Consider the following 27,819-nt stretch of genomic DNA (forward strand, 5'->3'; position numbering starts at 1 on the left):
TATTTGCTTTAAACTTCTGAGTAAAATCTACCTTTTATAAAGATAATAGTCGTTTGTGCTTATAAAAGGGGTCAGCCTATTCCATATAAAATCTTGAGGTTTACTACAAAATAAGTAGAAGCCTGGTAAACATTTCCGTTAATGACTTTCACAATAACTCCGGAAAGAAAAACAAATTTGTCATCTTGGGTACCAGTAGCAAAGTTGATATTGGGAAAAAAAGTTTTGTGTCATTTTTTTGTTGGGGATGTCTGTCTTACAATATCCATATTCTGTTTGCAGTTTGCCTGCCAAGCTTATAAATGGAGGAATAGCCGGACTAATCGGTGTGACCTGTGTTTTTCCAATTGACTTGGCCAAAACTAGGTTGCAGAACCAGCAAAATGGCCAGCGCATGTATACCAGCATGTAAGTACAATAGTGAGCAATAAAGTTTGATTAGTGAATGCTATTACCATGGTTACTTAAATCAATCAAATCACTCTTATTTTTAGTGTAAAGTTTGGTACACTTTAATTTCTATAATAAATTAATAGATCTAACGGTTATCCCTCACAGGATTCTATCACAGCTGCCAGTTCCTCTGCATTAACTTTCTCACTTTGTAATAAAACAGTCTTGAAATTAAAGGGACATCATTCTCATCTGCTAAATCACTTGAAACTGATGCAGCATAACTGTAAAAAGCTGACATGAAAATATCACCTGAGCATCTCTAAGTAAAAAAAGAAGATATTTCTCTTGTAAGATGTATCGAGTCCACGGATTCATCCATTCTTATGGGATATTCTCCTTCCCTACAGGAAGTGGCAGAGAGAGCACCCACAGCAGAGCTGTCCATTTAGCTCCACCCCAGTCATTCTCTCTGCCTGCTTAACTGCTAGGAAGGGCAAAGTGAGTGTGGTGACAAAAATGTTAGTTTTTATTTTCTCAAGCAAAAGTTTGTTATTTTAAATGGTACCAGTGTGTACTATTTACTCTCTGGCAGAAAAGGGATGAAGATTTCTGCAAGGAGGATGATGATCTTAGCATTTTGTAACTAAGATCCACTGCTGTTCTAACAGTTTGCAGGCTAAACTGCATTAAGGTATGTTCAGTCTATTTTTTTCTAGACAGACTGTGTTATTTCTAGAAATGGCTGGCAATATCCCCATGAGGGAAAGGTAAGCTCATTATATTCAGTAAAAGAGGAATCCAAGCTTGCATAAAGGGCTCATAGTTACTGGTGACACTAATAGGAAAAAACGTTTTGGTTTAATTACAAATTAAACGTTTTTTGAGGGACTTTAAGGGGTCTTTGTGGCTTGTTTAAGGGTTATTAACCCACATGGCTAGTTTAAGAAACACTCTGTGGTGTTTTTTAGGCCCCATAACATCGAGTGAGGTGGGAGGGGCCTATTTTCAGTTGCAGTTTATTTACCTCAGAAGCATCCAGCTACTTCTCCAGAAATTCCTGCTGTATTTGAGGGCTGTAAAGAGGTTTTTTCCCCACAAATCGTTCCTAAAGGGCAGGTAGGCGCCACAGCAGAGCTGTGGCAAGGTGCTGAACGTTATTTTACCGGTTTTGAAGTTTTTTTCAATCCGGTTTTTACATTAAGGGGTTAATTGTTTATTTGCATAGAGGTGCAAAGTTACTAAGGCTTTATGATGCTACTGTAAAAATTTCGTTTTGTTTACTGCTTTTTTATACTGTTTTGCAGAGTTTGTGCAGCTTTTTTTCTCTTAAAGGCACAGTACAGTTTTTGTTTAAAGTGTTATTTTCTTTGATTAAAGGGTTTTCCAAGCTTGTTTGTTTCATTACTAGCCTGTTTAACATGTCTGACACCAAGGAAAATCCTTGTTCTATGTGTTTAGAAGCCATTGTGGAACCCCCTCTTAGAATGTGTCCCACTTGCACTGATATGTATATAAATTATAAAGAGCATATTTTAGCACTTAAAAATATTGCAATAGATGATTCTCAGTTAGAAGGAAATGAGGGTTTAGCATCTAGCTCCCCCCAAGTGTCACAACCAGTAACGTCCGCACAAGTGACGCCAAGTACCTCTAGTGCGTCTAATTCATTTACTTTACAAGACATGGCCACAGTTATGAATAAAACCCTCACAGAGGTTTTCTCTAAACTGCCTGGTTACAAGGAAAGCGTGACAGCTCTGGGTTAAGAACAAATGCTGAGCCGTCTGACGCTTTAGTAGCCATATCCGATATACCCTCACAATGTTCTGAAGTAGGGGTAGGGGATTTGTTATCTGAGGGAGAGATTTCTGATTCAGGAAAGACACTCCCTCAGACAGATTCTGATATGACGGCCTTTAAATTTAAGCTTGAACACCTCCGCTTATTGCTCAAGGAGGTATTAGCTACTCTAGACGATTGTGACCCTATAGTGGGCCCAGAGAAGTTGTGTAAAATGGACAGATACTTAGAGGTTCCTGTTTACACTGATGTTTTTCCAGTCCCTAAGAGGATTGTGACTATTGTTACCAAGGAGTGGGATAGACCAGGTACTAGGTTTGCTCCCCCTCCTGTTTTTAAGAAAATGTTTCCCATATCTGACACCATACAGGACTCGTGGCAGACTGTTCCTAAGGTGGAGGGAGCTATTTCTACTCTTGCTAAGCGTACAACTATACCTATCGAAGACAGTTGTGCTTTCAAAGATCCTATGGATAAAAAATTAGAGGGTCTCCTAAAGAAAATTTTTGTTCATCAAGGTTTTCTTCTCCAACCTATTGCATGCATTGTTCCTGTAACTACTGCAGCTGCTTTCTGGTTTGAGGCTCTAGAAGAGGCTCTCCAGGTGGAGACTCCATTAGAAGATATTATGGATAGAATTAAGGCCCTTAAGTTGGCTAATTCTTTCATTACAGATGCCGCTTTCCAAATCTAAATTAGCGGCAAAGAATTCAGGTTTTGCCATTTTAGCACGCAGGGCGTTATGGCTTAAGTCCTGGTCTGCTGATGTGTCATCAAAATCTAAATTGTTGAACATCCCTTTCAAAGGAAAGACCCTATTCGGGCCTGCACTGAAAGAAATTATTTCAGACATCACTGGAGGGAAAGGCTATGCCCTCCCTCAGGATAAAACAAATAAGATGAGGATAAAACAAAATAATTTTCGTTCCTTTCGGAACTTCAAGGGTGGTCCCGCTTCAGCTTCCCCTGCAGCAAAGCAAGAGGGGAATTCTGTCCAATCCAAGTCAGTCTGGAGACCTAACCAGGCTTGGAACAAAGGTAAACAGGCCAAGAAGCCTGCTGCTGCCTCTAAGACAGCATGAAGGGGTAGCCCCCGATCCGGGACAGGATCTAGTAGGGGGCAGACTCTCTCTCTTTGCTCAGGCTTGGGCAAGAGATTTTCACGATTCCTGGGCCTTAGAAATTGTGTCCCAAGGGTATCTTCTGGACTTCAAAGACTCCCCCCAAGGGGGAGATTTCACATTTCTCAATTGTCTGCAAACCAGACAAAGAGAGAGGCGTTCTTACGCTGTGTAGAAGACCTACATACCATGGGAGTGATCCGCCCAGTTCCAAAAGCGGAACAAGGGCTAGGGTTTTACTCAAACCTGCTTGTGGTTCCCAAAAAAGAGGGAACTTTCAGACCAATCTTGGATCTAAAAATTCTAAACAAATTCCTCAGAGTACCATCTTTCAAGATGGAGACTATTTGGACTTAAAGGATGCGTATCTACACATTCCTATTCACAGAGATCATCATCAATTCCTCAGATTCGCCTTTCTGGACAGGCATTACCAGTTTGTGGCCCTTCCCTTCGGGTTGGCCACGGCTCCCAGAATTTTCACAAAGGTGCTAGGGTCCCTTTTGGTGGTTCTAAGACCGCGGGGTATAGCAGTGGCGCCTTATCTAGACGACATCTTAATTCAGGCGTCGACTTTCCAGCTAGCCAAGTCTCACACGGACATCGTGTTGGCTTTTCTGAGATCTCACGGGTGGAAGGTGAACATTAAAAAGAGTTCGCTCATCCCTCTCACAAGAGTTTCCTTCCTAGGGACTCTGATAGACTCATTAGAAATGAAAATATTTCTGACGGAGGTCAGAAAATCGAAACTTTTAATCACTTGCCGAGCGGAGGTAATCGGACTCATGGTAGCGGCAATGGACATAGTTCCTTATGCCCGCCTACACCTCAGACCACTGCAACTATGCATGCTCAAACAGTGGAATGGGGATTATGCAGATTTATCTCCTCAACTCCATCTGGACCAAGAGACCAGAGATTCTCTTCTCTGGTGGTTGTCTCAGGACCACCTGTCTCAGGGAATGTGTTTCCGCAGGCCAGAGTGGCTCATAGTAACGACAGATGCCAGCCTGCTAGGCTGGGGTGCAGTTTGGAAATCCCTGAAAGCACAGGGCTTATGGTCTCGGGAGGAATCTCTCCTCCCGATAAACATTCTAGAACTGAGAGCGATATTCAATGCACTTCAGGCGTGGCCTCAGCTAGCTGCGGCCAAATTCATCAGATTTCAGTCGGACAACATCACGACTGTAGCCTATATCAATCATCAAGGAGGAACACTGAGTTCTCTAGCGATGATGGAGGTAACCAAAATAATCCGATGGGCGGAGGATCACTCTTGCCATCTCTCATCAATCCATATCCCAGGGGTAGGGAACTGGGAGGCGGATTTCCTAAGTCGTCAGACTTTTCATCCGGGTGAGTGGGAGCTCCATCCGGAGGTATTTGCCCAGCTGACTCAGCTATGGGGCACACCAGAATTGGATCTGACGGCGTCCCATCAGAACGCCAAACTTCCTTGTTACGGGTCCAGGTCCCGGGATCCCCAGGTGGTACTGATAGATGCTCTAGCAGTGCCCTGGTCCTTCAATCTGGCTTATGTATTTCCACCTTTTCCTCTCCTCCCAAATCTGGTTGCCAGAATAAAGCAGGAGAGAGCTTCGGTGATTCTGATAGCGCCTGCGTGGCTACGCAGGACTTGGTATGCAGACCTGGTGGACATGTCATCTGTTCCACCGTGGACTCTGCCAATGAGGCAGGACCTTCTAATCCAAGGTCCGTTCAAGCATCCAAATCTAATTTCTCTGCGTCTGACTGCTTGGAGATTGAACGCCTGATTCTATCAAAGCGTGGTTTCTCTGAGTTGGTCATTGATACCCTGATTCAGGCTAGAAAGCCTGTTACCAGGAAAATCTATCATAAGATTTGGCGCAAATATCTTTGTTGGTGTGAATCCAAGGGTTACTCATGGAGTAAGATTAGGATTCCTAGAATTTTGTCCTTTCTCCAAGAAGGATTGGAGAAGGGATTATCAGATAGTTCCTTAAAGGGACAAATATCTGCTTTATCTATTCTTTTACATAAACGTCTGGCAGATGTTCCAGTCGTTCAAGCATTTAGTCAGGCCTTGGTCAGGATCAAGCCTGTATTTAAACCTGTTGCTCCGCCATGGAGCCTAAACTTGGTTCTTAAAGTTCTTCAAGGGGTTCCGTTTGAACCTATGCATTCCATAGATATTAAAGGGACAGTTTACTCAAAAATGTTATCCCCTTTAATTTGTTCCCAAGGATCCACTTTACCTGCTGGAGTGTATTAAATTGTTTACAAGTAGCTCCTTTACCATTATATTGGCATTTAAAATTGTTAATTTAGCATGTGGTATCCCCACCTATTCTGAAAGTTTGTGGCCGCGCGTACCAGCTATAGATAAGCTTTGTAAACACAGCCAGCAGAAGAAATTACACTCCCAGTCGGATATAGCAGAGATAAGGTAATACAATGTTGATTTTCCATTGTTCTCTCAAAGTACTGGTGATTGTTTTAAGGACAGATATAAGATAAAGAAGCAGGTATATGTACACAATGTGATACAGTAATGAGATCTGATTATACCTACAAGCTCAACCCATTTTATTAGGTTGTGGCTTCAAAACACAAAATCTGAGCTTTAAAATACACAAATAAACCTTAAAAAGCTAATTTTCATACATTTTTTACTCTGCAGTTGGTAAAAAAAAGCAATTGTAAACACATTAAGGGAAAAACTATTTTACAGTATACTGTCCCTTTAAGCTTCTATCTTGGAAAGTTTTGTTGTTAGTAGCTATCTCTTCGGCTCGAAGAGTTTCTGAGTTATCTGCTTTACAGTGTGACTCACATTACCTAGTTTTCCATGCAGATAAGGTGGTTTTGCGTACCAAACCTGGGTTTCTTCCTAAGGTTGTTTCTATGCTTATGAGACTGCTGGCCAGCAGCCTCTGGAAAGAATTACTGCTCATTCTACTAGAGCAGTGGCTTCAACATTGGCTTTTAAAAATGAGGCTTCTGTTGAACAGATTTGTAAGGCGGCGACTTGGTCTTCGCTTCATACTTTTTCCAAATTTTACAAATTTGATACTTTTGCTTCTTCAGAGGCTATTTTGGGAGAAAGGTTCTACAAGCAGTGGTGCCTTCCGTTTAAGGTACCTGTCTTGTCCCTCCCTTCATCCGTGTCCTAAAGCTTTGGTATTGGTATCCCATAAGTATGGATGAATCCGTGGACTCGATACATCTTACAAGAGAAAACAGAATTTATGCTTACCTGATAAATTTCTTTCTCTTGTGATGTATCGAGTCCACGGCCCGCCCTGTCTATTTAAGACAGGTAGTATATTTTTATTTAAAAAACTTCAGTCACCACTGCACCCTATAGTTTCTCCTTTTTCTTCCTAGCCTTCGGTCGAAGGGGGTGGAGCTAAGGGAGGAGCTATATGGACAGCTCTGCTGTGGGTGCTCTCTCTGCCACTTCCTGTAGGGAAGGAGAATATCCCATAAGTATGAATGAATCCGTGGACTCGATACATCACAAGAGACAGAAATTTATCACGTAAGCATAAATTCTGTTTTTACCTTACAATTTCCTCAGCTCACCAGAGTAAGTCCTGTGTAAAAAGTTATAATTCAGCTGCTGTTCAGCTGCAGGTTAAAAAAAAAAAAAAGAAAGAAAGAAAGAAATGAACTGCAGCCAATCAGCATCAATAGTGCTGAGGTCATTAACTCTCTTACTGTGATGTTATGAGATTTCACTTAACTCTCATGAGATTGCATAGTAAACTTTCTTAAACTGAATAGGGAAATAAGATGAGTGTGCATGAAGCTCACTCCCTTGCCTCCCGGGATAGACATACTGATTTGCTGCTTAAAGTCCTTTACAATGGGGTGTGAGGTAAAATATGTTCCTTTTTTACATAGAGATGTTCAGGTGATATTTTCTAGTCAGCTTTTTACAGCTATGCTGCATCACTTTCAGGTGTTTCAACATTTGGGTATCATGGCCCTTTAAGTAAAGAGGGTGGAAAATAATTAAAGAGAAGTTTGCATCCTGTTAGACAGAATAATAATAGAATAAAATATTAACCTCTTAATGATCAATGATGGAGTTATTCAGTCATGGAACAATTGAGCAAATGGAAGCTGCTTAAAATATATATGAGAGATCGTCAGTAAAACAAGCTCTCATTGGCTAATAAGGTCAGTTCCCATGAGTATATTGGCCAATAGGGGGCCAGATTACATTCTTGCAATTTAATCTATTTTTCTTATTTATTAAAACATAATTTAAAGGCCATTCATTTGAAACAATAGCCTCTTGTGGGCTAGACACAATACAAATCTTAACTCTGGTGAGATCATATCCACCAGTCCTCACTTAAAGGGATACTAAAACCAATTTTTTTCTTTCATTATTCAGATAGAGAATGCAATTTTAAGCAACTTTCTAATTTACTCCTATTATCAAGTTTTCTTCATTCTCTTGGTATCTTTATTTGAAAAAGCAAGAATCTAAGCTAAGAAACCGGCCCATTTTTTGTTTAGAGCCCTGGATAGCGCTTGCTGATTGGTGGGTATATTAAGCCACCAATCGGCAAGCACAATCCAGGTGCTGAACCAAAAATGGGCCGTCTCCTTGGCTTAGATTCCTGCTTATTCAAGTAAAGATACCAAGAAAACGAAGAAAATTTGATAATAGGAGTAAATTAGAACGCTGCTTAAAATTTAGTGCTCTATCTACATCATTAAAGAAAAAAAAATGGGTTTAGTATCCCTTTAACCCCTTAGTGACCACAGCACTTTTCCATTTTCTGACCGTTTGGGACCAAGGCTATTTGTACATTTCTGCTGTGTTTGTGTTTAGCTTTAATTTTCCTCTTACTCATTTACATATTATATACCGTTTTTCTCGCCATTAAACGGACTTAATCTAAAGATACCATTATTTTCATCATATCTTATAATTTACTATAAAAAAATATATAAAATATGTTGAAAAAATGGTAAAAAAACACACTTTTTCTAACTTTAACCCAAAAATCTGTTACACATCTACAACCACCAAAAACAACCATGCTAAATAGTTTCTAAATTTTGTCCTGAGTTTAGAAATACCCAATGTTTACAGGTTCTTTGCTTTTTTTGCAAGTTATAGGGCAATAAATACAAGTAGCACTTTATTTCCAAACCATTTTTTTCAAAATTAGCGATAGTTACATTGGAACACTGTCAGGAATCCCTGAATATCGCTTGACATGTCTAAATTTTTTTTTTAGTAGACAACCCAAAGTATTGATCTAGGTCCATTTTGGTATATTTTATGCCACCATTTCACCGCCAAATGCGATCAAATAAAAAAAATCGTTCACTTTTTCACAAACTTTAGGTTTCTTACTGAAATTATTTACAAACAACTTGTGCAATTATGGCACAAATGGTCGTAAATGCTTCTCTGGATCCCCTTTATTCAGAAATAGCAGACATTTATGGCTGTGGCATTACTTTTTTGGTAATTAGAAGGTCGCTAAATGCCGCTGCGCACCATACTTGTATTAGGCCCAGCAGTGAAGGGGTTAATTAGGTAGCTTGAAGGGAGCTTATAGGGTTAATTTTAGCTGTAGTGTAGTAGACAACACAAAGTAATGATCTAGGCTCATTTTGATATATTTCATGCCACCATTTCACCGCCAAATTCAATAAAATAAAATAAAATAATTAACTTTTTCACTAACTTTGGGTTTCTCGCTGAAATTATTTACAAACAGCTTGTGCAATTATGGCACAAATGGTTGTAAATGCTTCTCTGGGATCCCCTTTGTTCAGAAATAGCAGACATATATGGCTTTGGCGTTGCTTTTTGGTAATTAGAAGGCCGCTTCTAATTACTTGTATTATTGCCGCTGTGCACCACACTTGTATTATGCCCAGCAGTGACTGGGTTAATTAGGTAGCTTGTAGGGAGCTTGAAGGGTTAATTTGAGCTTTAGTGTAGATATTTTCCTCCCATCTGACACATCCCACCCCCTGATCCCTCCCAAATGGCTCTCATCCCTCCCCCACCCCACAATTGTCCCCACCATCTTAAGTACTGGCAGAAAGTCTACCAGTACTAAAATAAGTCTTTTAAAAAAAAAAATAATTCAAAAATATATATATATTCTGCTGTGTAGGATCCCCCTTAGCCCCCAAACTCATTGATCCCCCTCCATACCCTACCCCCTCCCAGACCTATTTTGAAAAATAATTTCCCCCCTCCTCTCCTACCCACAACCACCACCCTCTCCCACCACTTCAAATTTTTTAAGCACAAGATCGCTCCTGCGCGCACCCGACAATTTTTTCCGACTGCTGGCCGGAAGATTCCCAGCGATGGGCCCCCCACCCGCCTCCCTGCAGCTGCTCCTACCCACTAACGATCAGCACCATCGCTGGCCGATGCAGGGAAGGCCACAGAGTGGCTCTCTCTGCATCGGTGTGCCAAAAAAACAGAATTTATGTTTACCTGATAAATTACTTTCTCCAACGGTGTGTCCGGTCCACGGCGTCATCCTTACTTGTGGGATATTCTCTTCCCCAACAGGAAATGGCAAAGAGCCCAGCAAAGCTGGTCACATGATCCCTCCTAGGCTCCGCCTACCCCAGTCATTCGACCGACGTTAAGGAGGAATATTTGCATAGGAGAAACCATATGGTACCGTGGTGACTGTAGTTAAAGAAAATAAATTATCAGACCTGATTAAAAAAACCAGGGCGGGCCGTGGACCGGACACACCGTTGGAGAAAGTAATTTATCAGGTAAACATAAATTCTGTTTTCTCCAACATAGGTGTGTCCGGTCCACGGCGTCATCCTTACTTGTGGGAACCAATACCAAAGCTTTAGGACACGGATGAAGGGAGGGAGCAAATCAGGTCACCTAAATGGAAGGCACCACGGCTTGCAAAACCTTTCTCCCAAAAATAGCCTCAGAAGAAGCAAAAGTATCAAACTTGTAAAATTTGGTAAAAGTGTGCAGTGAAGACCAAGTCGCTGCCCTACATATCTGATCAACAGAAGCCTCGTTCTTGAAGGCCCATGTGGAAGCCACAGCCCTAGTGGAATGAGCTGTGATTCTTTCGGGAGGCTGCCGTCCGGCAGTCTCGTAAGCCAATCTGATGATGCTTTTAATCCAAAAAGAGAGAGAGGTAGAAGTTGCTTTTTGACCTCTCCTTTTACCGGAATAAACAACAAACAAGGAAGATGTTTGTCTAAAATCCTTTGTAGCATCTAAATAGAATTTTAGAGCGCGAACAACATCCAAATTGTGCAACAAACGTTCCTTCTTCGAAACTGGTTTCGGACACAGAGAAGGTACGATAATCTCCTGGTTAATGTTTTTGTTAGAAACAACTTTTGGAAGAAAACCAGGTTTAGTACGTAAAACCACCTTATCTGCATGGAACACCAGATAAGGAGGAGAACACTGCAGAGCAGATAATTCTGAAACTCTTCTAGCAGAAGAAATTGCAACTAAAAACAAAACTTTCCAAGATAATAACTTAATATCAACGGAATGCAAGGGTTCAAACGGAACCCCCTGAAGAACTGAAAGAACTAAATTGAGACTCCAAGGAGGAGTCAAAGGTTTGTAAACAGGCTTAATTCTAACCAGAGCCTGAACAAAAGCTTGAACATCTGGCACAGCGGCCAGCTTTTTGTGAAGTAACACAGACAAGGCAGAAATCTGTCCCTTCAGGGAACTTGCAGATAAACCTTTTTCCAATCCTTCTTGAAGGAAGGATAGAATCCTAGGAATCTTAACCTTGTCCCAAGGGAATCCTTTAGATTCACACCAACAGATATATTTTTTCCAAATTTTGTGGTAAATCTTTCTAGTTACAGGCTTTCTGGCCTGAACAAGAGTATCGATAACAGGATCTGAGAACCCTCGCTTCGATAAGATCAAGCGTTCAATCTCCAAGCAGTCAGCTGGAGTGAAACCAGATTCGGATGTTCGAACGGACCCTGAACAAGAAGGTCTCGTCTCAAAGGTAGCTTCCAAGGTGGAGCCGATGACATATTCACCAGATCTGCATACCAAGTCCTGCGTGGCCACGCAGGAGCTATCAAGATCACCGACGCCCTCTCCTGATTGATCCTGGCTACCAGCCTGGGGATGAGAGGAAACGGCGGGAACACATAAGCTAGTTTGAAGGTCCAAGGTGCTACTAGTGCATCCACTAGAGCCGCCTTGGGATCCCTGGATCTGGACCCGTAGCAAGGAACTTTGAAGTTCTGACGAGAGGCCATCAGATCCATGTCTGGAATGCCCCACAGCTGAGTGACTTGGGCAAAGATTTCCGGATGGAGTTCCCACTCCCCCGGATGCAATGTCTGACGACTCAGAAAATCCGCTTCCCAATTTTCCACTCCTGGGATGTGGATAGCAGACAGGTGGCAGGAGTGAAACTCCGCCCATAGAATGATTTTGGTCACTTCTTCCATCGCCAGGGAACTCCTTGTTCCCCCCTGATGGTTGATGTACGCAACAGTTGTCATGTTGTCTGATTGAAACCGTATGAACTTGGCCCTCGCTAGCTGAGGCCAAGCCTTGAGAGCATTGAATATCGCTCTCAGTTCCAGAATATTTATCGGTAGAAGAGATTCTTCCCGAGACCAAAGACCCTGAGCTTTCAGGGATCCCCAGACCGCGCCCCAGCCCATCAGACTGGCGTCGGTCGTGACAATGACCCACTCTGGTCTGCGGAATGTCATCCCTCGTGACAGGTTGTCCAGGGACAGCCACCAACGGAGTGAGTCTCTGGTCCTCTGATTTACTTGTATCTTCGGAGACAAGTCTGTATAGTCCCCATTCCACTGACTGAGCATGCACAGTTGTAATGGTCTTAGATGAATGCGTGCAAAAGGAACTATGTCCATTGCCGCTACCATCAACCCGATCACTTCCATGCACTGAGCTATGGAAGGAAGAGGAACGGAATGAAGTATCCGACAAGAGTCTAGAAGTTTTGTTTTTCTGGCCTCTGTCAGAAAAATCCTCATTTCTAAGGAGTCTATTATGGTTCCCAAGAAGGGAACCCTTGTTGACGGAGATAGAGAACTCTTTTCCACGTTCACTTTCCATCCGTGAGATCTGAGAAAGGCCAGGACAATGTCCGTGTGAGCCTTTGCTTGAGGAAGGGACGACGCTTGAATCAGAATGTCGTCCAAGTAAGGTACTACAGCAATGCCCCTTGGTCTTAGCACAGCTAGAAGGGACCCTAGTACCTTTGTGAAAATCCTTGGAGCAGTGGCTAATCCGAAAGGAAGCGCCACGAACTGGTAATGTTTGTCCAGGAATGCGAACCTCAGGAACTGATGATGTTCCTTGTGGATAGGAATATGTAGATACGCATCCTTTAAATCCACCGTGGTCATGAATTGACCTTCCTGGATGGAAGGAAGAATTGTTCGAATGGTTTCCATCTTGAACGATGGAACCTTGAGAAACTTGTTTAAGATCTTGAGATCCAAGATTGGTCTGAACGTTCCCTCTTTCTTGGGAACTATAAACAGATTGGAGTAGAACCCCATCCCTTGTTCTCTTAATGGAACAGGATGAATCACTCCCATTTTTAACAGGTCTTCTACACAATGTAAGAATGCCTGTCTTTTTATGTGGTCTGAAGACAACTGAGACCTGTGGAACCTCCCCCTTGGGGGAAGTCCCTTGAATTCCAGAAGATAACAAACTCTTGATTGAATAATAAAAACTACAGTTAAACACTAAAAAACTCTAAGCCATCTCCGTGGAGATGTTGCCTGTACAACGGCAAAGAGAATGACTGGGGTAGGCGGAGCCTAGGAGGGATCATGTGACCAGCTTTGCTGGGCTCTTTGCCATTTCCTGTTGGGGAAGAGAATATCCCACAAGTAAGGATGACGCCGTGGACCGGACACACCTATGTTGGAGAAAGGTATTGCAGTGATGCCTCAATATCGAGGCATCACTGCAATACCTTAAAAGCTGCTGGAAGAGATCAGGATTGCTTCCAGAGCTTCAAACCGCAGAGGATGTGCCAGGCACGTCCTTGGTCATTAAGTCACATCCAATGGAGGACGTCCTTGATCGTTAAGGGGTTAAAACATTAAATACATTTTTTAAACATAGTATTGAGGTTATTCCCTGCCTCCCTCTATTCATTGGTGCCGCCATGTTGAAATCTAGCTTTCACTGCATTCCGGTGCTGATGTGTTTGCACATGTGCAGTAACTCCTTCTTCAGATACCTGCAGTGTGACCTAGGTTCCAAAATGGCAGCACCCATGATTAGAGGAAGGTGCATAAAATGTACTTAGTGTTTAGTGTCCTTTTAAAGGGTAATATGAAAATGCTCAATGCATATTAGCATTTTCTTATTGCATTACTGACTACGTATACCTAAGTGGAGGTTAAAGCTAATTTGGGATGGGCAATACCCTGCGCACCCTGAATTGAACACGGATAAGTACATATGATACAGTGTTCCATAGTTCATAGCCAGTCTAAAACTGACTTTAAAAGGGCATTAAAGGACCAGTAAAATACAGTAGATTTGCATAATCAACAAAAGTGTGATAACAAGACAATGCAATACCATTTAGTCTGAACTTCAAATGAGAAGTAGATTTTATTCTGACAAATGTCAAAGTTATGTCTATTTCCACTCCTCCTGTATCATGTTAGAGCCATCAGCCAATCACAAATGCATATACGTATATCCTGTGAATTCTTGCACATGCTCAGTAGGAGCTGGTGACTGAAAAAATGTAAATATAAAGAGACTGTGCACATTTTGCTAATGGAAGAAATTGGAAAGTTGTTTAAAATTGCACGCTCTATCTGAATCATGAAAATGTAATTTTGACTTGAGTGTCCCTTTAAAATCAATGTTTTATTTATGCATCAATCACTACATTGTAAAACATCTACATGCAAAACAAAAGTTTTAAAAGCATTTAAAAACAAACTAATTAAATTTTTTATTTCATCATTCAGATAGAGCATGCAATTTTAAGCAACTTTCTAATTTACTCCTATTATTTTTTCTTCGTTCTCTTCCTATCTTTATTTAAAAAGCAGGAATGTGGTGCATAGGAGCCGGCCCATTTTTGTTTGAGAACCTGGGTTATGCTTGCTTATTGGTGGGTAAATGTAAGCCTCCAATAAACAAGCGCTATCCATGGTGCTGAACCTAAAATGGGCTGGCTGCTAAGATTTACATTCCCGATTTTAAAATAAAGATAGCGAGTGAACGAAGAAAAATTGACAATAGCAGTAAATTAAAAAGTTGTTCAAAATTTCATGCTCTATCTGAATCATGAAAGAAAAAATTTGGGTTTGCAAATATAGGTCATTTCATTTCAACGTTTGTTTTTTTTGTGTTTAATTAGTTTGTTTGTTTTTAAATGCTTTTAAAACTTGTTTTGCATGCAGATGTTTTACAAAAACAAAGTCCATAAAAATTAGTAACCAAACCTAACCAGGTTTGAAATGGACATTATTAGGAATACTAAAGTGAGCAAATTTTTTTTAAATACCCTGTGATTTGTCAAAAACAACAAAAAAACAGAGGAGATGCCTGGTTCTGTTACCTCACCAACACTGAAATTAATATATTAAAGGGACAGTCAACACCAGAATTTTCTCCAACATAGGTGTGTCCGGTCCACGGCGTCATCCTTACTTGTGGGATATTCTCTTCCCCAACAGGAAATGGCAAAGAGCCCAGCAAAGCTGGTCACATGATCCCTCCTAGGCTCCGCCTACCCCAGTCATTCTCTTTGCCGTTGTACAGGCAACATCTCCACGGAGATGGCTTAGAGTTTTTTAGTGTTTAACTGTAGTTTTTATTATTCAATCAAGAGTTTGTTATTTTAAAATAGTGCTGGTATGTACTATTTACTCTGAAACAGAAAAGAGATGAAGATTTCTGTTTGTAAGAGGAAAATGATTTTAGCAACCGTTACTAAAATCCATGGCTGTTCCACACAGGACTGTTGAGAGGAATTAACTTCAGTTGGGGGAACAGTGAGCAGTCTTTTGCTGCTTGAGGTATGACACATTCTAACAAGACGATGTAATGCTGGAAGCTGTCATTTTCCCTATGGGATCCGGTAAGCCATTTTTATTCAGTCAGTAAATAAGGGCTTCACAAGGGCTTATTAAGACTGTAGACATTTTCTGGGCTAAATCGATTCATATATAACACATATTTAGCCTTGAGGAATCATTTAATCTGGGTATTTTTGTAAAATAATATCGGTAGGCATTGTTTTAGACACCTTATTCTCTAGGGGCTTTCCCTAATCATAGGCAGAGCCTCATTTTCGCGCCGGTATTGCGCACTTGTTTTTGAGAAGCATGACATGCAGTCGCATGTGTGAGGAGCTCTGATACATAGAAAAGACTTTCTGAAGGCGTCATTTGGTATCGTATTCCCCTTTGGGCTTGGTTGGGTCTCAGCAAAGCAGATACCAGGGACTGTAAAGGGGTTAAAGTTAAAAACGGCTCCGGTTCCGTTATTTTAAGGGTTAAAGCTTCCAAATTTGGTGTGCAATACTTTTAAGGCTTTAAGACACTGTGGTGAAATTTTGGTGAATTTTGAACAATTCCTTCATACTTTTTCGCAATTGCAGTAATAAAGTGTGTTCAGTTTAAAATTTAAAGTGACAGTAACGGTTTTATTTTAAAACGTTTTTTGTACTTTGTTATCAAGTTTATGCCTGTTTAACATGTCTGAACTACCAGATAGACTGTGTTCTGAATGTGGGGAAGCCAAGGTTCCTTCTCATTTAAATAAATGTGATTTATGTGACAATGATAATGATGCCCAAGATGATTCCTCAAGTGAGGGGAGTAAGCATGGTACTGCATCATTCCCTCCTTCGTCTACACGAGTCTTGCCCACTCAGGAGGCCCCTAGTACATCTAGCGCGCCAATACTCCTTACTATGCAACAATTAACGGCTGTAATGGATAATTCTATCAAAAACATTTTAGCCAAAATGCCCACTTATCAGCGTAAGCGCGACTGCTCTGTTTTAGATACTGAAGAGCATGAGGACGCTGATGATAATGGTTCTGAAATGCCCCTACACCAGTCTGAGGGGGCCAGGGAGGTTTTGTCTGAGGGAGAAATTTCAGATTCAGGGAAAATTTCTCAACAAGCTGAACCCGATGTGATTACATTTAAATTTAAGTTGGAACATCTCCGCGCTCTGCTTAAGGAGGTATTATCCACTCTAGATGATTGTGAGAATTTGATCATCCCAGAGAAACTATGTAAAATGGACAAGTTCCTAGAGGTCCCGGGGCTCCCAGAAGCTTTTCCTATACCCAAGCGGGTGGCGGACATTGTAAATAAAGAATGGGAAAGGCCCGGTATACCTTTCGTCCCTCCCCCCATATTTAAAAAATTGTTTCCTATGGTCGACCCCAGAAAGGACTTATGGCAGACAGTCCCCAAGGTCGAGGGAGCGGTTTCTACTTTAAACAAACGCACCACTATACCCATAGAAGATAGTTGTGCTTTCAAAGATCCTATGGATAAAAAATTAGAAGGTTTGCTTAAAAAGATGTTTGTTCAGCAAGGTTACCTTCTACAACCAATTTCATGCATTGTCCCTGTCACTACAGCCGCGTGTTTCTGGTTCGATGAGCTAGTAAAGGCGATCGATAGTGATTCTCCTCCTTATGAGGAGATTATGGACAGAATCCGTGCTCTCAAATTGGCTAATTCTTTCACCCTAGACGCCACTTTGCAATTGGCTAGGTTAGCGGCGAAGAATTCTGGGTTTGCTATTGTGGCGCGCAGAGCGCTTTGGTTGAAATCTTGGTCAGCGGATGCGTCTTCCAAGAACAAACTCCTTAACATTCCTTTCAAGGGGAAAACGCTGTTTGGCCCTGACTTGAAAGAGATTATCTCTGATATCACTGGGGGTAAGGGCCACGCCCTTCCTCAGGATAGGTCTTTCAAGGCCAAAAATAAACCTAATTTTCGTCCCTTTCGTAGAAACGGACCAGCCCCAAGTGCTACGTCCACTAAGCAAGAGGGTAATACTTCTCAAGCCAAGCCAGCCTGGAGACCAATGCAAGGCTGGAACAAGGGAAAGCAGGCCAAGAAACCTGCCACTGCTACCAAGACAGCATGAAATGTTGGCCCCCGATCCGGGACCGGATCTGGTGGGGGGCAGACTCTCTCTCTTCGCTCAGGCTTGGGCAAGAGATGTTCTGGATCCTTGGGCACTAGAAATAGTCTCCCAAGGTTATCTTCTGGAATTCAAGGGGCTCCCCCCAAGGGGGAGGTTCCACAGGTCTCAATTGTCTTCAGACCACATAAAGAGACAGGCATTCTTACATTGTGTAGAAGACCTGTTAAAAATGGGAGTGATTCATCCTGTTCCATTAGGAGAACAAGGGATGGGGTTCTACTCCAATCTGTTCATAGTTCCCAAAAAAGAGGGAACGTTCAGACCAATCTTAGATCTCAAGATCTTAAACAAGTTTCTCAAGGTTCCATCGTTCAAAATGGAAACCATTCGAACAATTCTTCCTTCCATCCAGGAAGGTCAATTCATGACCACGGTGGATTTAAAGGATGCGTATCTACATATTCCTATCCACAAGGAACATCATCGGTTCCTAAGGTTCGCATTCCTGGACAAGCATTACCAGTTCGTGGCGCTTCCTTTCGGATTAGCCACTGCTCCAAGGATTTTCACAAAGGTACTAGGGTCCCTTCTAGCGGTGCTAAGACCAAGGGGCATTGCAGTAGTACCTTACTTGGACGACATTCTGATTCAAGCGTCGTCCCTTCCTCAAGCAAAGGCTCACACAGACATAGTCCTGGCCTTTCTCAGATCTCACGGATGGAAAGTGAACGTGGAAAAGAGTTCTCTATCTCCGTCGACAAGGGTTCCCTTCTTGGGAACAATAATAGACTCCTTAGAAATGAGGATTTTTCTGACAGAGGCCAGAAAAACAAAACTTCTAAACTCTTGTCAAACACTTCATTCCGTTCCTCTTCCTTCCATAGCGCAGTGCATGGAAGTAATAGGTTTGATGGTAGCGGCAATGGACATAGTTCCTTTTGCGCGCATTCATCTACGACCATTACAACTGTGCATGCTCAGTCAGTGGAATGGGGACTATACAGACTTGTCTCCGAAGATACAAGTAAATCAGAGGACCAGAGACTCACTCCGTTGGTGGCTGTCCCTGGACAACCTGTCACAAGGGATGACCTTCCGCAGACCAGAGTGGGTCATTGTCACGACCGACGCCAGTCTGATGGGCTGGGGCGCGGTCTGGGGATCCCTGAAAGCTCAGGGTCTTTGGTCTCGGGAAGAATCTCTTCTACCGATAAATATTCTGGAACTGAGAGCGATATTCCATGCTCTCAAGGCTTGGCCTCAGCTAGCAAAGGCCAAGTTCATACGGTTTCAATCAGACAACATGACGACTGTTGCGTACATCAACCATCAGGGGGGAACAAGGAGTTCCCTGGCGATGGAAGAAGTGACCAAAATCATTCAATGGGCGGAGACTCACTCCTGCCACCTGTCTGCAATCCACATCCCAGGAGTGGAAAATTGGGAAGCGGATTTTCTGAGTCGTCAGACATTGCATCCGGGGGAGTGGGAACTCCATCCGGAAATCTTTGCCCAAATTACTCAACTGTGGGGCATTCCAGACATGGATCTCATGGCCTCTCGTCAGAACTTCAAGGTTCCTTGCTACGGGTCCAGATCCAGGGATCCCAAGGCGACTCTAGTAGATGCACTAGTAGCACCTTGGACCTTCAAACTAGCTTATGTATTCCCGCCGTTTCCTCTCATCCCCAGGCTGGTAGCCAGGATCAATCAGGAGAGGGCGTCGGTGATCTTGATAGCTCCTGCGTGGCCACGCAGGACTTGGTATGCAGATCTGGTGAATATGTCATCGGCTCCACCATGGAAGCTACCTTTGAGACGAGACCTTCTTGTTCAAGGTCCGTTCGAACATCCGAATCTGGTCTCACTCCAGCTGACTGCTTGGAGATTGAACGCTTGATCTTATCAAAACGAGGGTTCTCAGATTCTGTTATTGATACTCTTGTTCAGGCCAGAAAGCCTGTAACTAGAAAAATTTACCACAAAATATGGAAAAAATATATCTGTTGGTGTGAATCTAAAGGATTCCCTTGGGACAAGGTTAAGATTCCTAAGATTCTATCCTTTCTTCAAGAAGGATTGGAGAAAGGATTATCTGCAAGTTCCTTGAAGGGACAGATTTCTGCCTTGTCTGTGTTACTTCACAAAAAGCTGGCAGCTGTGCCAGATGTTCAAGCCTTTGTTCAGGCTCTGGTTAGAATCAAGCCTGTTTACAAACCTTTGACTCCTCCTTGGAGTCTCAACTTAGTTCTTTCAGTTCTTCAGGGGGTTCCGTTTGAACCCTTACATTCCGTTGATATTAAGTTATTATCTTGGAAAGTTTTGTTTTTGGTTGCAATTTCTTCTGCTAGAAGAGTTTCAGAATTATCTGCTCTGCAGTGTTCTCCTCCTTATCTGGTGTTCCATGCAGATAAGGTGGTTTTACGTACTAAACCTGGTTTTCTTCCAAAAGTTGTTTCTAACAAAAACATTAACCAGGAGATAGTCGTGCCTTCTTTGTGCCCGAAACCAGTTTCGAAGAAGGAACGTTTGTTGCACAATTTGGATGTTGTTCGCGCTCTAAAATTCTATTTAGATGCTACAAAGGATTTTAGACAAACATCTTCTTTGTTTGTTGTTTATTCTGGTAAAAGGAGAGGTCAAAAAGCAACTTCTACCTCTCTCTCTTTTTGGATTAAAAGCATCATCAGATTGGCTTACGAGACTGCCGGACGGCAGCCTCCTGAAAGAATCACAGCTCATTCCACTAGGACTGTGGCTTCCACATGGGCCTTCAAGAACGAGGCTTCTGTTGATCAGATATGTAGGGCAGCGACTTGGTCTTCACTGCACACTTTTACTAAATTTTACAAATTTGATACTTTTGCTTCTTCTGAGGCTATTTTTGGGAGAAAGGTTTTGCAAGCCGTGGTGCCTTCCATTTAGGTGACCTGATTTGCTCCCTCCCTTCATCCGTGTCCTAAAGCTTTGGTATTGGTTCCCACAAGTAAGGATGACGCCGTGGACCGGACACACCTATGTTGGAGAAAACAGAATTTATGTTTACCTGATAAATTACTTTCTCCAACGGTGTGTCCGGTCCACGGCCCGCCCTGGTTTTTTAATCAGGTCTGATAATTTATTTTCTTTAACTACAGTCACCACGGTATCATATGGTTTCTCCTATGCAAATATTCCTCCTTAACGTCGGTCGAATGACTGGGGTAGGCGGAGCCTAGGAGGGATCATGTGACCAGCTTTGCTGGGCTCTTTGCCATTTCCTGTTGGGGAAGAGAATATCCCACAAGTAAGGATGACGCCGTGGACCGGACACACTGTTGGAGAAAGTAATTTATCAGGTAAACATAAATTCTGTTTTTGTTGTTTACAAAGATAGATAATCCCTTTATTACCCATTCCCCTGTTTTGCATAACCAACACTGTTATAAAAATACATGTTTTATCTCTGTAATTACCTTGTATCTAAGCCTCTGCAAACTGCCCCCTTTTCAGTTCTTTTGACAGACTTGCATTTTAGCCAATCAGTGCTCACTCCTCAGTAAATTCATGTGTGTGAGCTCAATGTTATCTATATGAAACACATGAACTAACGCCCTCTAGTGGTGAAAAACTGTCAAAATGCATTCAGATTAGAGGCGGCCTTCAAGGTCTAAGAAATTAGCCATACAAACCTCCTAAATTTAGCTTTTAAATAAGAATACCAAGAGAACAATGCAAAATTGCTGTTAAAAGTAAATTGGAAAGTTGTTTAAAATGATATGCCCCATTTGAATCATGAAAGTTTATTTTGGACTTGACTGTCTCTTTAAGTGTTTCAAATCATTCTCATAGCACCATTATTGTTAGGAACAGAAATATTAATCTGCCTAGTAAATTAAATTACATTTGCATAATGTTAAGGGGAATCACATTTGAAATTAAAATAGTGTTTTATTCACTTTGGATTCCTATTTTATTTGCAAAAACTGTCAGTAGGGAATCATTGTTAAAATGCATTTAAATGGTTTAATAAGATACACATCCTTGGTGAGATTAATTATAATATACAGGGTAAAAAGAAGGATAAACTGGCATTCATATCCTAATAAACTGCAAGCGATTATTCTTCTACTTCTGAAAAATAGTGAACGCCCCCAAGTGAGCACCTGGTTTACAATAAAATGTTATCTATTAATTTCTCAAGGGATCTGGCAGACAAGATGATTCACACATTAGCATCTCGTTTGTCAGAAGTATTTTATTGCATCTAACTGTTGCTCATATCAATAGGGTGTTAAGCCATATTTTGTAGCTGTGTCAGCGGATTTGATATATATATATATATATAGCAATTGTAAATCAAGATGTTATGTTTTAACCTGTTTGTTAAACACATGGCCGACTCTCATATTTTTAACCTCTGCAAAGGGTTAAAATGAATGTAAAGTTTGACGAATGTGTGCCCAGTTTTAAAAAATCCTATTAGAAAAAGGGGCACTTTCATTCATCAAACTTTACATTTCACTGGTTTTGTTAAAATATTTACCTTTTCTTCTTGAACGCCGCTCCAGCGCTTCCCCCGCCCGTCGCAAGCCTTTTCATACGTCAGCAATGACGATTCCGGCTTCGTCCAATCACGGCGTGGCCTCAGGCAATGTTTGCTCTGGCGGGCGTGATTGGAGAAAGCCGGATTCATCATTGGTGACGTATTAAGAGACTTGCGACGGTCTGGGGAAGCACTGGAGCGGCTTTCAAGAAGAAAAGGTATTTTAACAAAACCAGTGAAATGTAAAGTTTGATGAATGAAAGTGCCCCTGTTTTTAATAGGATTTTTAAAAACCGGGAACTCATTCGTCATACTTTACATTCACTTTAAAGGGACATGATACCCAAATGTTGAACAACTTGAAAGTGAACATCTCTATGTAAAAAAGGAATATATTTGAACTTAAATATGTAAGTATTCACACCCCACTGTTAAAAACAACAACCTCTAAGCAGCCAATCAGGATGCTAGTCCCAGGACTTGCAAGAGAGTGTGCATGTGCAGGCAGAGTCATGTTATTTTCCTGTTCAGTTTAAAGGGACATTTAACACCTGATGAAAAATGCTAAAACCTACTTTTTCTTATTAATAAAAATAAAATAATCACGGCTGTCTAGTTTATCTGTTCCTTTTACCCCAAACTGTTGACAAAGATTGTTTTGAAGTACAGTGTTGATCCAGTGCTTGATTCTACTATGTAAGCTGCCATATTGTAACGTACCTTACAGGGGCACAGCAGTCACATGACACACACAGCATATTATTTGTTACACATAGAGGACCAGTCAACACATTAGATTTGCATAATCAACAAATGCAAGATAACAAGACAATGCAATTGCACTTAGTCTGAACTTCAAAGGAGTAGTAGATTTTTTTATAACAAATTTCAAAGTTATGTATATTTCCACTCCCCTTGTACCATGTGATAGCAATCAGCCAATCACAAATGCATATACGTATAGTCTGTGAATTCTTGCACATGCTCAGTAGGATCTGGTGACTCAACAATTGTAAATATAAAAGACTGGGCACATTTTTTTTAATGGAAGAAAATTGAAATAAAATTCTTTATAAGCACTGTTTATGTTTTTAACTCCCCCCACAGTTTTACTCTTCAAATTGCCCACAAGTTTTATGCTCTAAGCAAAAGCCGTTTCCAGTGAACTTCAGGCATAGGCTTACCAGAAGTCCCACTTTTACTGGGATTGTCCCAGTTTGGAGGCGCTGTCCCAGTGTCCCACCCGGTTGTTCATTCTGTCCCAGTAGGGTTGCCACCTCCAGGTTTCAAATCATGTGTCCGGGTTTCAGACCACCTGAAACCCAGACACATTATTCAAAATGACTGGACTGTGGCTCTCCAGCATAGTTGGATGCTGGTACTTTGTTACATACAGCCCTGCTTAGCTTAATGTTTGTGTCCTTCAAAGTTTACATTTAGTAATACAGGCTTAGTTAGCAGCATAGGGTTTTTTAATTTTGTAGTACTACTTGGTTTATTTTTCTAAGAATTTAACCCCCCGACCCCTGGTGACATTGCCGGTAATACACCTTTAGGGGAATCATATGGGTATGACCAGGAAGTGCATACAGGCAGGATTGTTGGCCTGGATCTTGCTTTACTTCATGCAGAATAGCATTTTAGCTATAATCTTCCTGCATTATGGTATAGAGTAGCCTCTTAAACAGCTTTAGCAGGTACGTGTTTCTTTTTTACTTTCATTCAATATTGTATTTATGCCTTATCAGTATTTGGCTCTGTTCCTTAATTAGACACATAAAACTCATATTACACTGCAGATATTAAATTATGAAAGTGATAATTATGCTTGATGTTTGGCATTATTTAGAATCTGAGATTTAAATTAATGATTTGCCATGACAACTTAATGGTGCCTTTTTCACTAGGGGGTGGTGTTATGGTCTATTTAAACTGTGTGATTCACTTGTTTGACTGCGGAAGGGTAGAGTATCCACGAAACATTACACACATAAAAGCTACTACTTTAAAAGGACCGGTAATTCCCCCCCCCTTGACCACGTTCCTGACCACACCCCTACTGGCACTGCACCAGGTGGTCCCAGTTTCACCTCTAAAAATGATGGTAAGCCTATTCAGGCACTATTGTCGTAAATTATTTGTAATCTCTGTGAGGGGGAGAGGGAGGCTCTCAGACGCTGGATATACTGATATACTCCTTGCAGAAGATTTCTGCTTCTTATGACCGCTCCTGCTTATGTAAAGCACTTGTACTAGCTAATGTGATCAGTTAGTGATGATCGTCTGTTTTATTTAGCTGTGTGATCTGCTCGTCACACCCTCTGCCAAGACACAGTCACTAGAGCAGAACTCTGTGTGTGATCATCAGAGGGTGTGACAGGAGCAGATCACATTGGTAAATAAAACAGACGATCATTACTAACTGATCACATTAGCTGGTACATAAGCAGGAGAGGTCATAAGAAGCAGAAATCTTCTGCACGGAGTATATCAGTATATCCAGCGTGTCTGAGAGCCTCCCCCTCCCTCTCTCCCTCACAGAGCTTACAAATGATTTCCGACAATAGTGCCTGCCCTGAAGCCGAGTAAAACTGTGGGGGAGGGGGTCGTTAAAAACATAAACAGTTCTTATAAAGCATTTTATTTCAATTGTTCTGCATAATATGTGTATTAGATGGGGACAGCTAATACATTTATAATGTGAGTGACAAATAAATATGTATGTTCAGAAACTGCAGCTCACAGATGCTGTGTGTGTCATGTGACTGCATCATGTGACTGCTGTGCCCCTGTAAGGTATGTTACAATATGGCAGCTTACATAGAAAATCAAGCACTGGATCAACACTGTACTTCAAAACAATCTCCTTCAACAGTTTGGGGTAAGAGGAACAGATCAAATAGACAGCAGTGATTACTTTATTTTTACCAATAAGAAAAAGTAGGTTTAAGGGATTATTAGAAGACAAGTGTCCCTTTAAGGAAGTTTACTATGAAATCTCCTGAGATTTCAGTGAAGATGAGATCACAGCAAAACAATGAACAAGCTTAGCACTGCTGATGCTGATTAGCTATTTTTTTCTAAACTTGCAGATGGACAGAAGCTATAACTGTTCACAGAGCACTTACTCTGGTGAGATGAACTAAATTTCAGATATTTTTTTTTTTAATAAGGGATATGAAGTGTTTCATAATTGATGTTAAAATGTATTATAGTTTTTAAAGCAAATGCTCTGATGCTTAAAGGGACACTGAACCCAAATTTTTTCTTCCGTGATTCAGATAGAGCATGCAATTTTAAGCAATATTCTAATTTACTCCTATTATCAATTTTTCTTCGTTCTTTTGCTATCTTTATTTAAAAAAGAAGGCATCTAAGCTTTTTTTGGTTCAGACCTCTGGAAAGCACTTTTTTTTATTGGTGGATGAAGTGATCAGCAAGGACAACCCAGGATTGTTCACCAAAAATGGTCCGGCATCTAAACTTTCATTCTTGCATTTCAAATAAAGATACCAAAAGAATAAAGAAAATTTGATAACAGGAGTAAATTAGAAAGTTGCTTAAAATTTCATGCTCTATCTGAATCACTAAATAAATAAATAAATAATAATAATAATTGGGTTCAGTGTCCATTTAAAGCATCAATGTATTGTAATTTTCCTAATTATCTATTTTAGCTGCTGTAGTATATTAAATTGTTTGCAAATAACACATTTACCTTTAATTTGCAATTTGAAATGCTGCTTTTGCTGGTTGAAATCACAACCTATGCTGAAATTTACTAGTGAAAAGATTAATAATAGGTAGCAGAAACAGACTTCCCAGTGAAAGAGACAGAGAGAGTCCAGCCCATTTAAAAGGGTGTTCCTGGAGCTTTGAATACAAAGCAATCCTTACAACTGCTTAGCTGAGGACATTGTTAATTTAACTAAACCTATTTTGTTTTCATTCTTGAGGAGTAAAGATATCGTCATTTTTCGGACAGGTCGCGAGGTAATCAACAGTAAACACCAGGAAGATGAAGGCGCCGGGGCACCACCGTATTCGCAAGAGTTTAAGCTGGAACAGGAGAAGCTGTCCGGGGTAGTGAAAAGTGTGCACCGTCAGCTACGCAGGAAATACAGAGAAGCTGGTGATTTTGAAAAGATTTGGCTGGAGCACTGCCGAGATGAAGGAAGACTTAGTGAATATGCTGTAGCAATGAAAAACTTAGCAGATAATCACTGGGCAAAAAAGTGTGAAGGTGAAGGTCGTATTGAATGGTGTCTTGGTGTGTGCCAAGAGTATTTTTTCAATGGAGGAAAGAGAAAAGCATTGGAAAAAGATGCACGCAGGGCTGCTTTAAACGACACTCCAAACTCTCCAAAGTGTCATGAAGTTTTATTTGCTAATTTAGGGCTTTCTGTCAAAACTCCAGATCATGAATTTCATCTCCCGGGAAAAATACGGTTACTTGATGTTGGAAGCTGTTACAACCCATTTTTAAAGTATGAAGATTTCTTGGCTGTGGGTATTGACATTATCCCTGCTGTTGAGACCGTATACAAATGCGACTTCCTTAACCTGCAAATACAGCAACCTCTTCAGCTTGCACCTGATGCAGTTGATGCCTTCCTGATGCACCTTAAAAGTCCTATTGATTCTTTGCCTGCTGAACTTTTTCATGTGGTTATTTTCTCCTTGTTACTTTCATACTTTCCGTCATGTTACCAGCGTTGGATTTGCTGTAAAAAAGCCCATGAACTCCTTGCACTGAATGGTTTGCTGCTCATTATCACCCCAGATTCATCCCATCAAAATCGTCATGCCGTGATGATGAAGAGCTGGAAAATAGCAATTGAATCTCTTGGCTTTAAACGTATGATTTATTCAAAGTTTTCTCACATGCATCTAATGTGTTTTAGAAAAACATCACTTAAAACAACAAGTGACTTGCTTACTAGGAACTATCCCGATATGTTGTATATTCCTCAAGATTTCAATTCTTTTGAGGATGATGAATATTGTAGCCCTTGTTACACACGTTCTGAACTTGAAGATGAACAGGTAGCATGTACTTTTACAGAGCTACCGGACACTCCTTACGATTCAGACGCTGAAGAAAATCAATCCAACTCAATGCCTTTCTATGATATGGAGGACCCCATACTGCTATTCAGCTAGGATCATCTGGATCTGCCTAAAGCCTAAGAGGCTTTAATGCCAAAATTACAATCTTAAATGGGCAGTAAACCTAAACAATAATGTTATATACTTCTGCACATAGTGCAGAACTATATAACATTAATTTAGTGCCAACTTTATACTTTAAAGTATTTGAAAGATTTTTAATGCCAAAGTAGAAATTTGTAGAACGCCGCTCCTGGCTCTACTGAGCGGGCCTGGTCTTTTCAGAAGCGCATTGCGGCACGCTGTCTAGTCACAGCCGGCCCGATCACGCCATTAAACTCACAGTATGCTTGCTCCCGCTACCAGGGCAGGAACAAGCAACAATAAGTTTAATGGTGTTATCGGGCCGGCTGTGACTAGACAGCGTGCCGCAATGCGCTTCTGAAAAGACCAGGCCCGCTCAGTAGAGCCAGGAACGGCATTCTACAAATTTCTACTTTGGCATTAAAAACCTTCCAAATACTTTGAAGTATAAAGTTGGCACTAAATTAATGTTATATAGTTCTGCACTATGTGTAGAATTATATAACATTATTGTTTAGGTTTACTGCCCCTTTAATATGTTGACTTGAGTCAAAAATATACCAGTGTTTAAAAGTTTGCTATTTTTCCCCAAAGCCTTTATTTTTTGTACACTGTTCTTTAGAAATGTACTGCTAATTTTCTGCCA

The 27,819-nt window shown here is 41.1% G+C and overlaps 2 protein-coding genes across 4 annotated transcripts in view; both read left to right on the forward strand.

The window, feature by feature from the left end:
* The window catches only part of SLC25A22 (solute carrier family 25 member 22), a 202,772-nt gene that overhangs the window by 67,573 nt on the left and 107,380 nt on the right, over window positions 1-27,819 (forward strand). The window contains exon 3 of the mRNA XM_053720217.1: window positions 283-408. Coding sequence (XP_053576192.1) covers window positions 283-408 — 126 coding nt within the window. The remainder of the gene's footprint in view (window positions 1-282; window positions 409-27,819) is intronic.
* On the forward strand, window positions 288-27,228 carry BMT2 (base methyltransferase of 25S rRNA 2 homolog). 3 transcript variants are annotated; one of them, XM_053720216.1, is made up of 2 exons: window positions 288-408; window positions 25,966-27,228. In XM_053720216.1, exons 1-2 carry the CDS (start codon window positions 384-386, stop codon window positions 27,141-27,143), a joined length of 1,203 nt encoding a protein of 400 aa, XP_053576191.1. In that variant the 5' UTR covers window positions 288-383; the 3' UTR covers window positions 27,144-27,228. The 3 variants fall into 3 exon arrangements, with proteins under 3 accessions (XP_053576191.1, XP_053576189.1, XP_053576190.1); XM_053720214.1 differs by lacking the exon at window positions 288-408 and adding an exon at window positions 24,780-24,861; XM_053720215.1 differs by lacking the exon at window positions 288-408 and adding an exon at window positions 24,903-25,112.

The sequence above is a fragment of the Bombina bombina genome, chromosome 7, assembly GCF_027579735.1.
Source record: "Bombina bombina isolate aBomBom1 chromosome 7, aBomBom1.pri, whole genome shotgun sequence".
Taxonomy (NCBI): Eukaryota; Metazoa; Chordata; class Amphibia; order Anura; family Bombinatoridae; genus Bombina; species Bombina bombina.

Bases quoted from the DNA above. Each gene is read 5' to 3' on its own strand.
- BMT2 (XM_053720214.1), top strand. From the start codon at position 24,789: ATGGCAGCTTACATAGAAAATCAAGCACTGGATCAACACTGTACTTCA. The intron at 24,862-25,965 runs GTAAGAGGAACA...TTTTTCGGACAG, and splicing joins ATCTCCTTCAACAGTTTGGG to GTCGCGAGGTAATCAACAGT.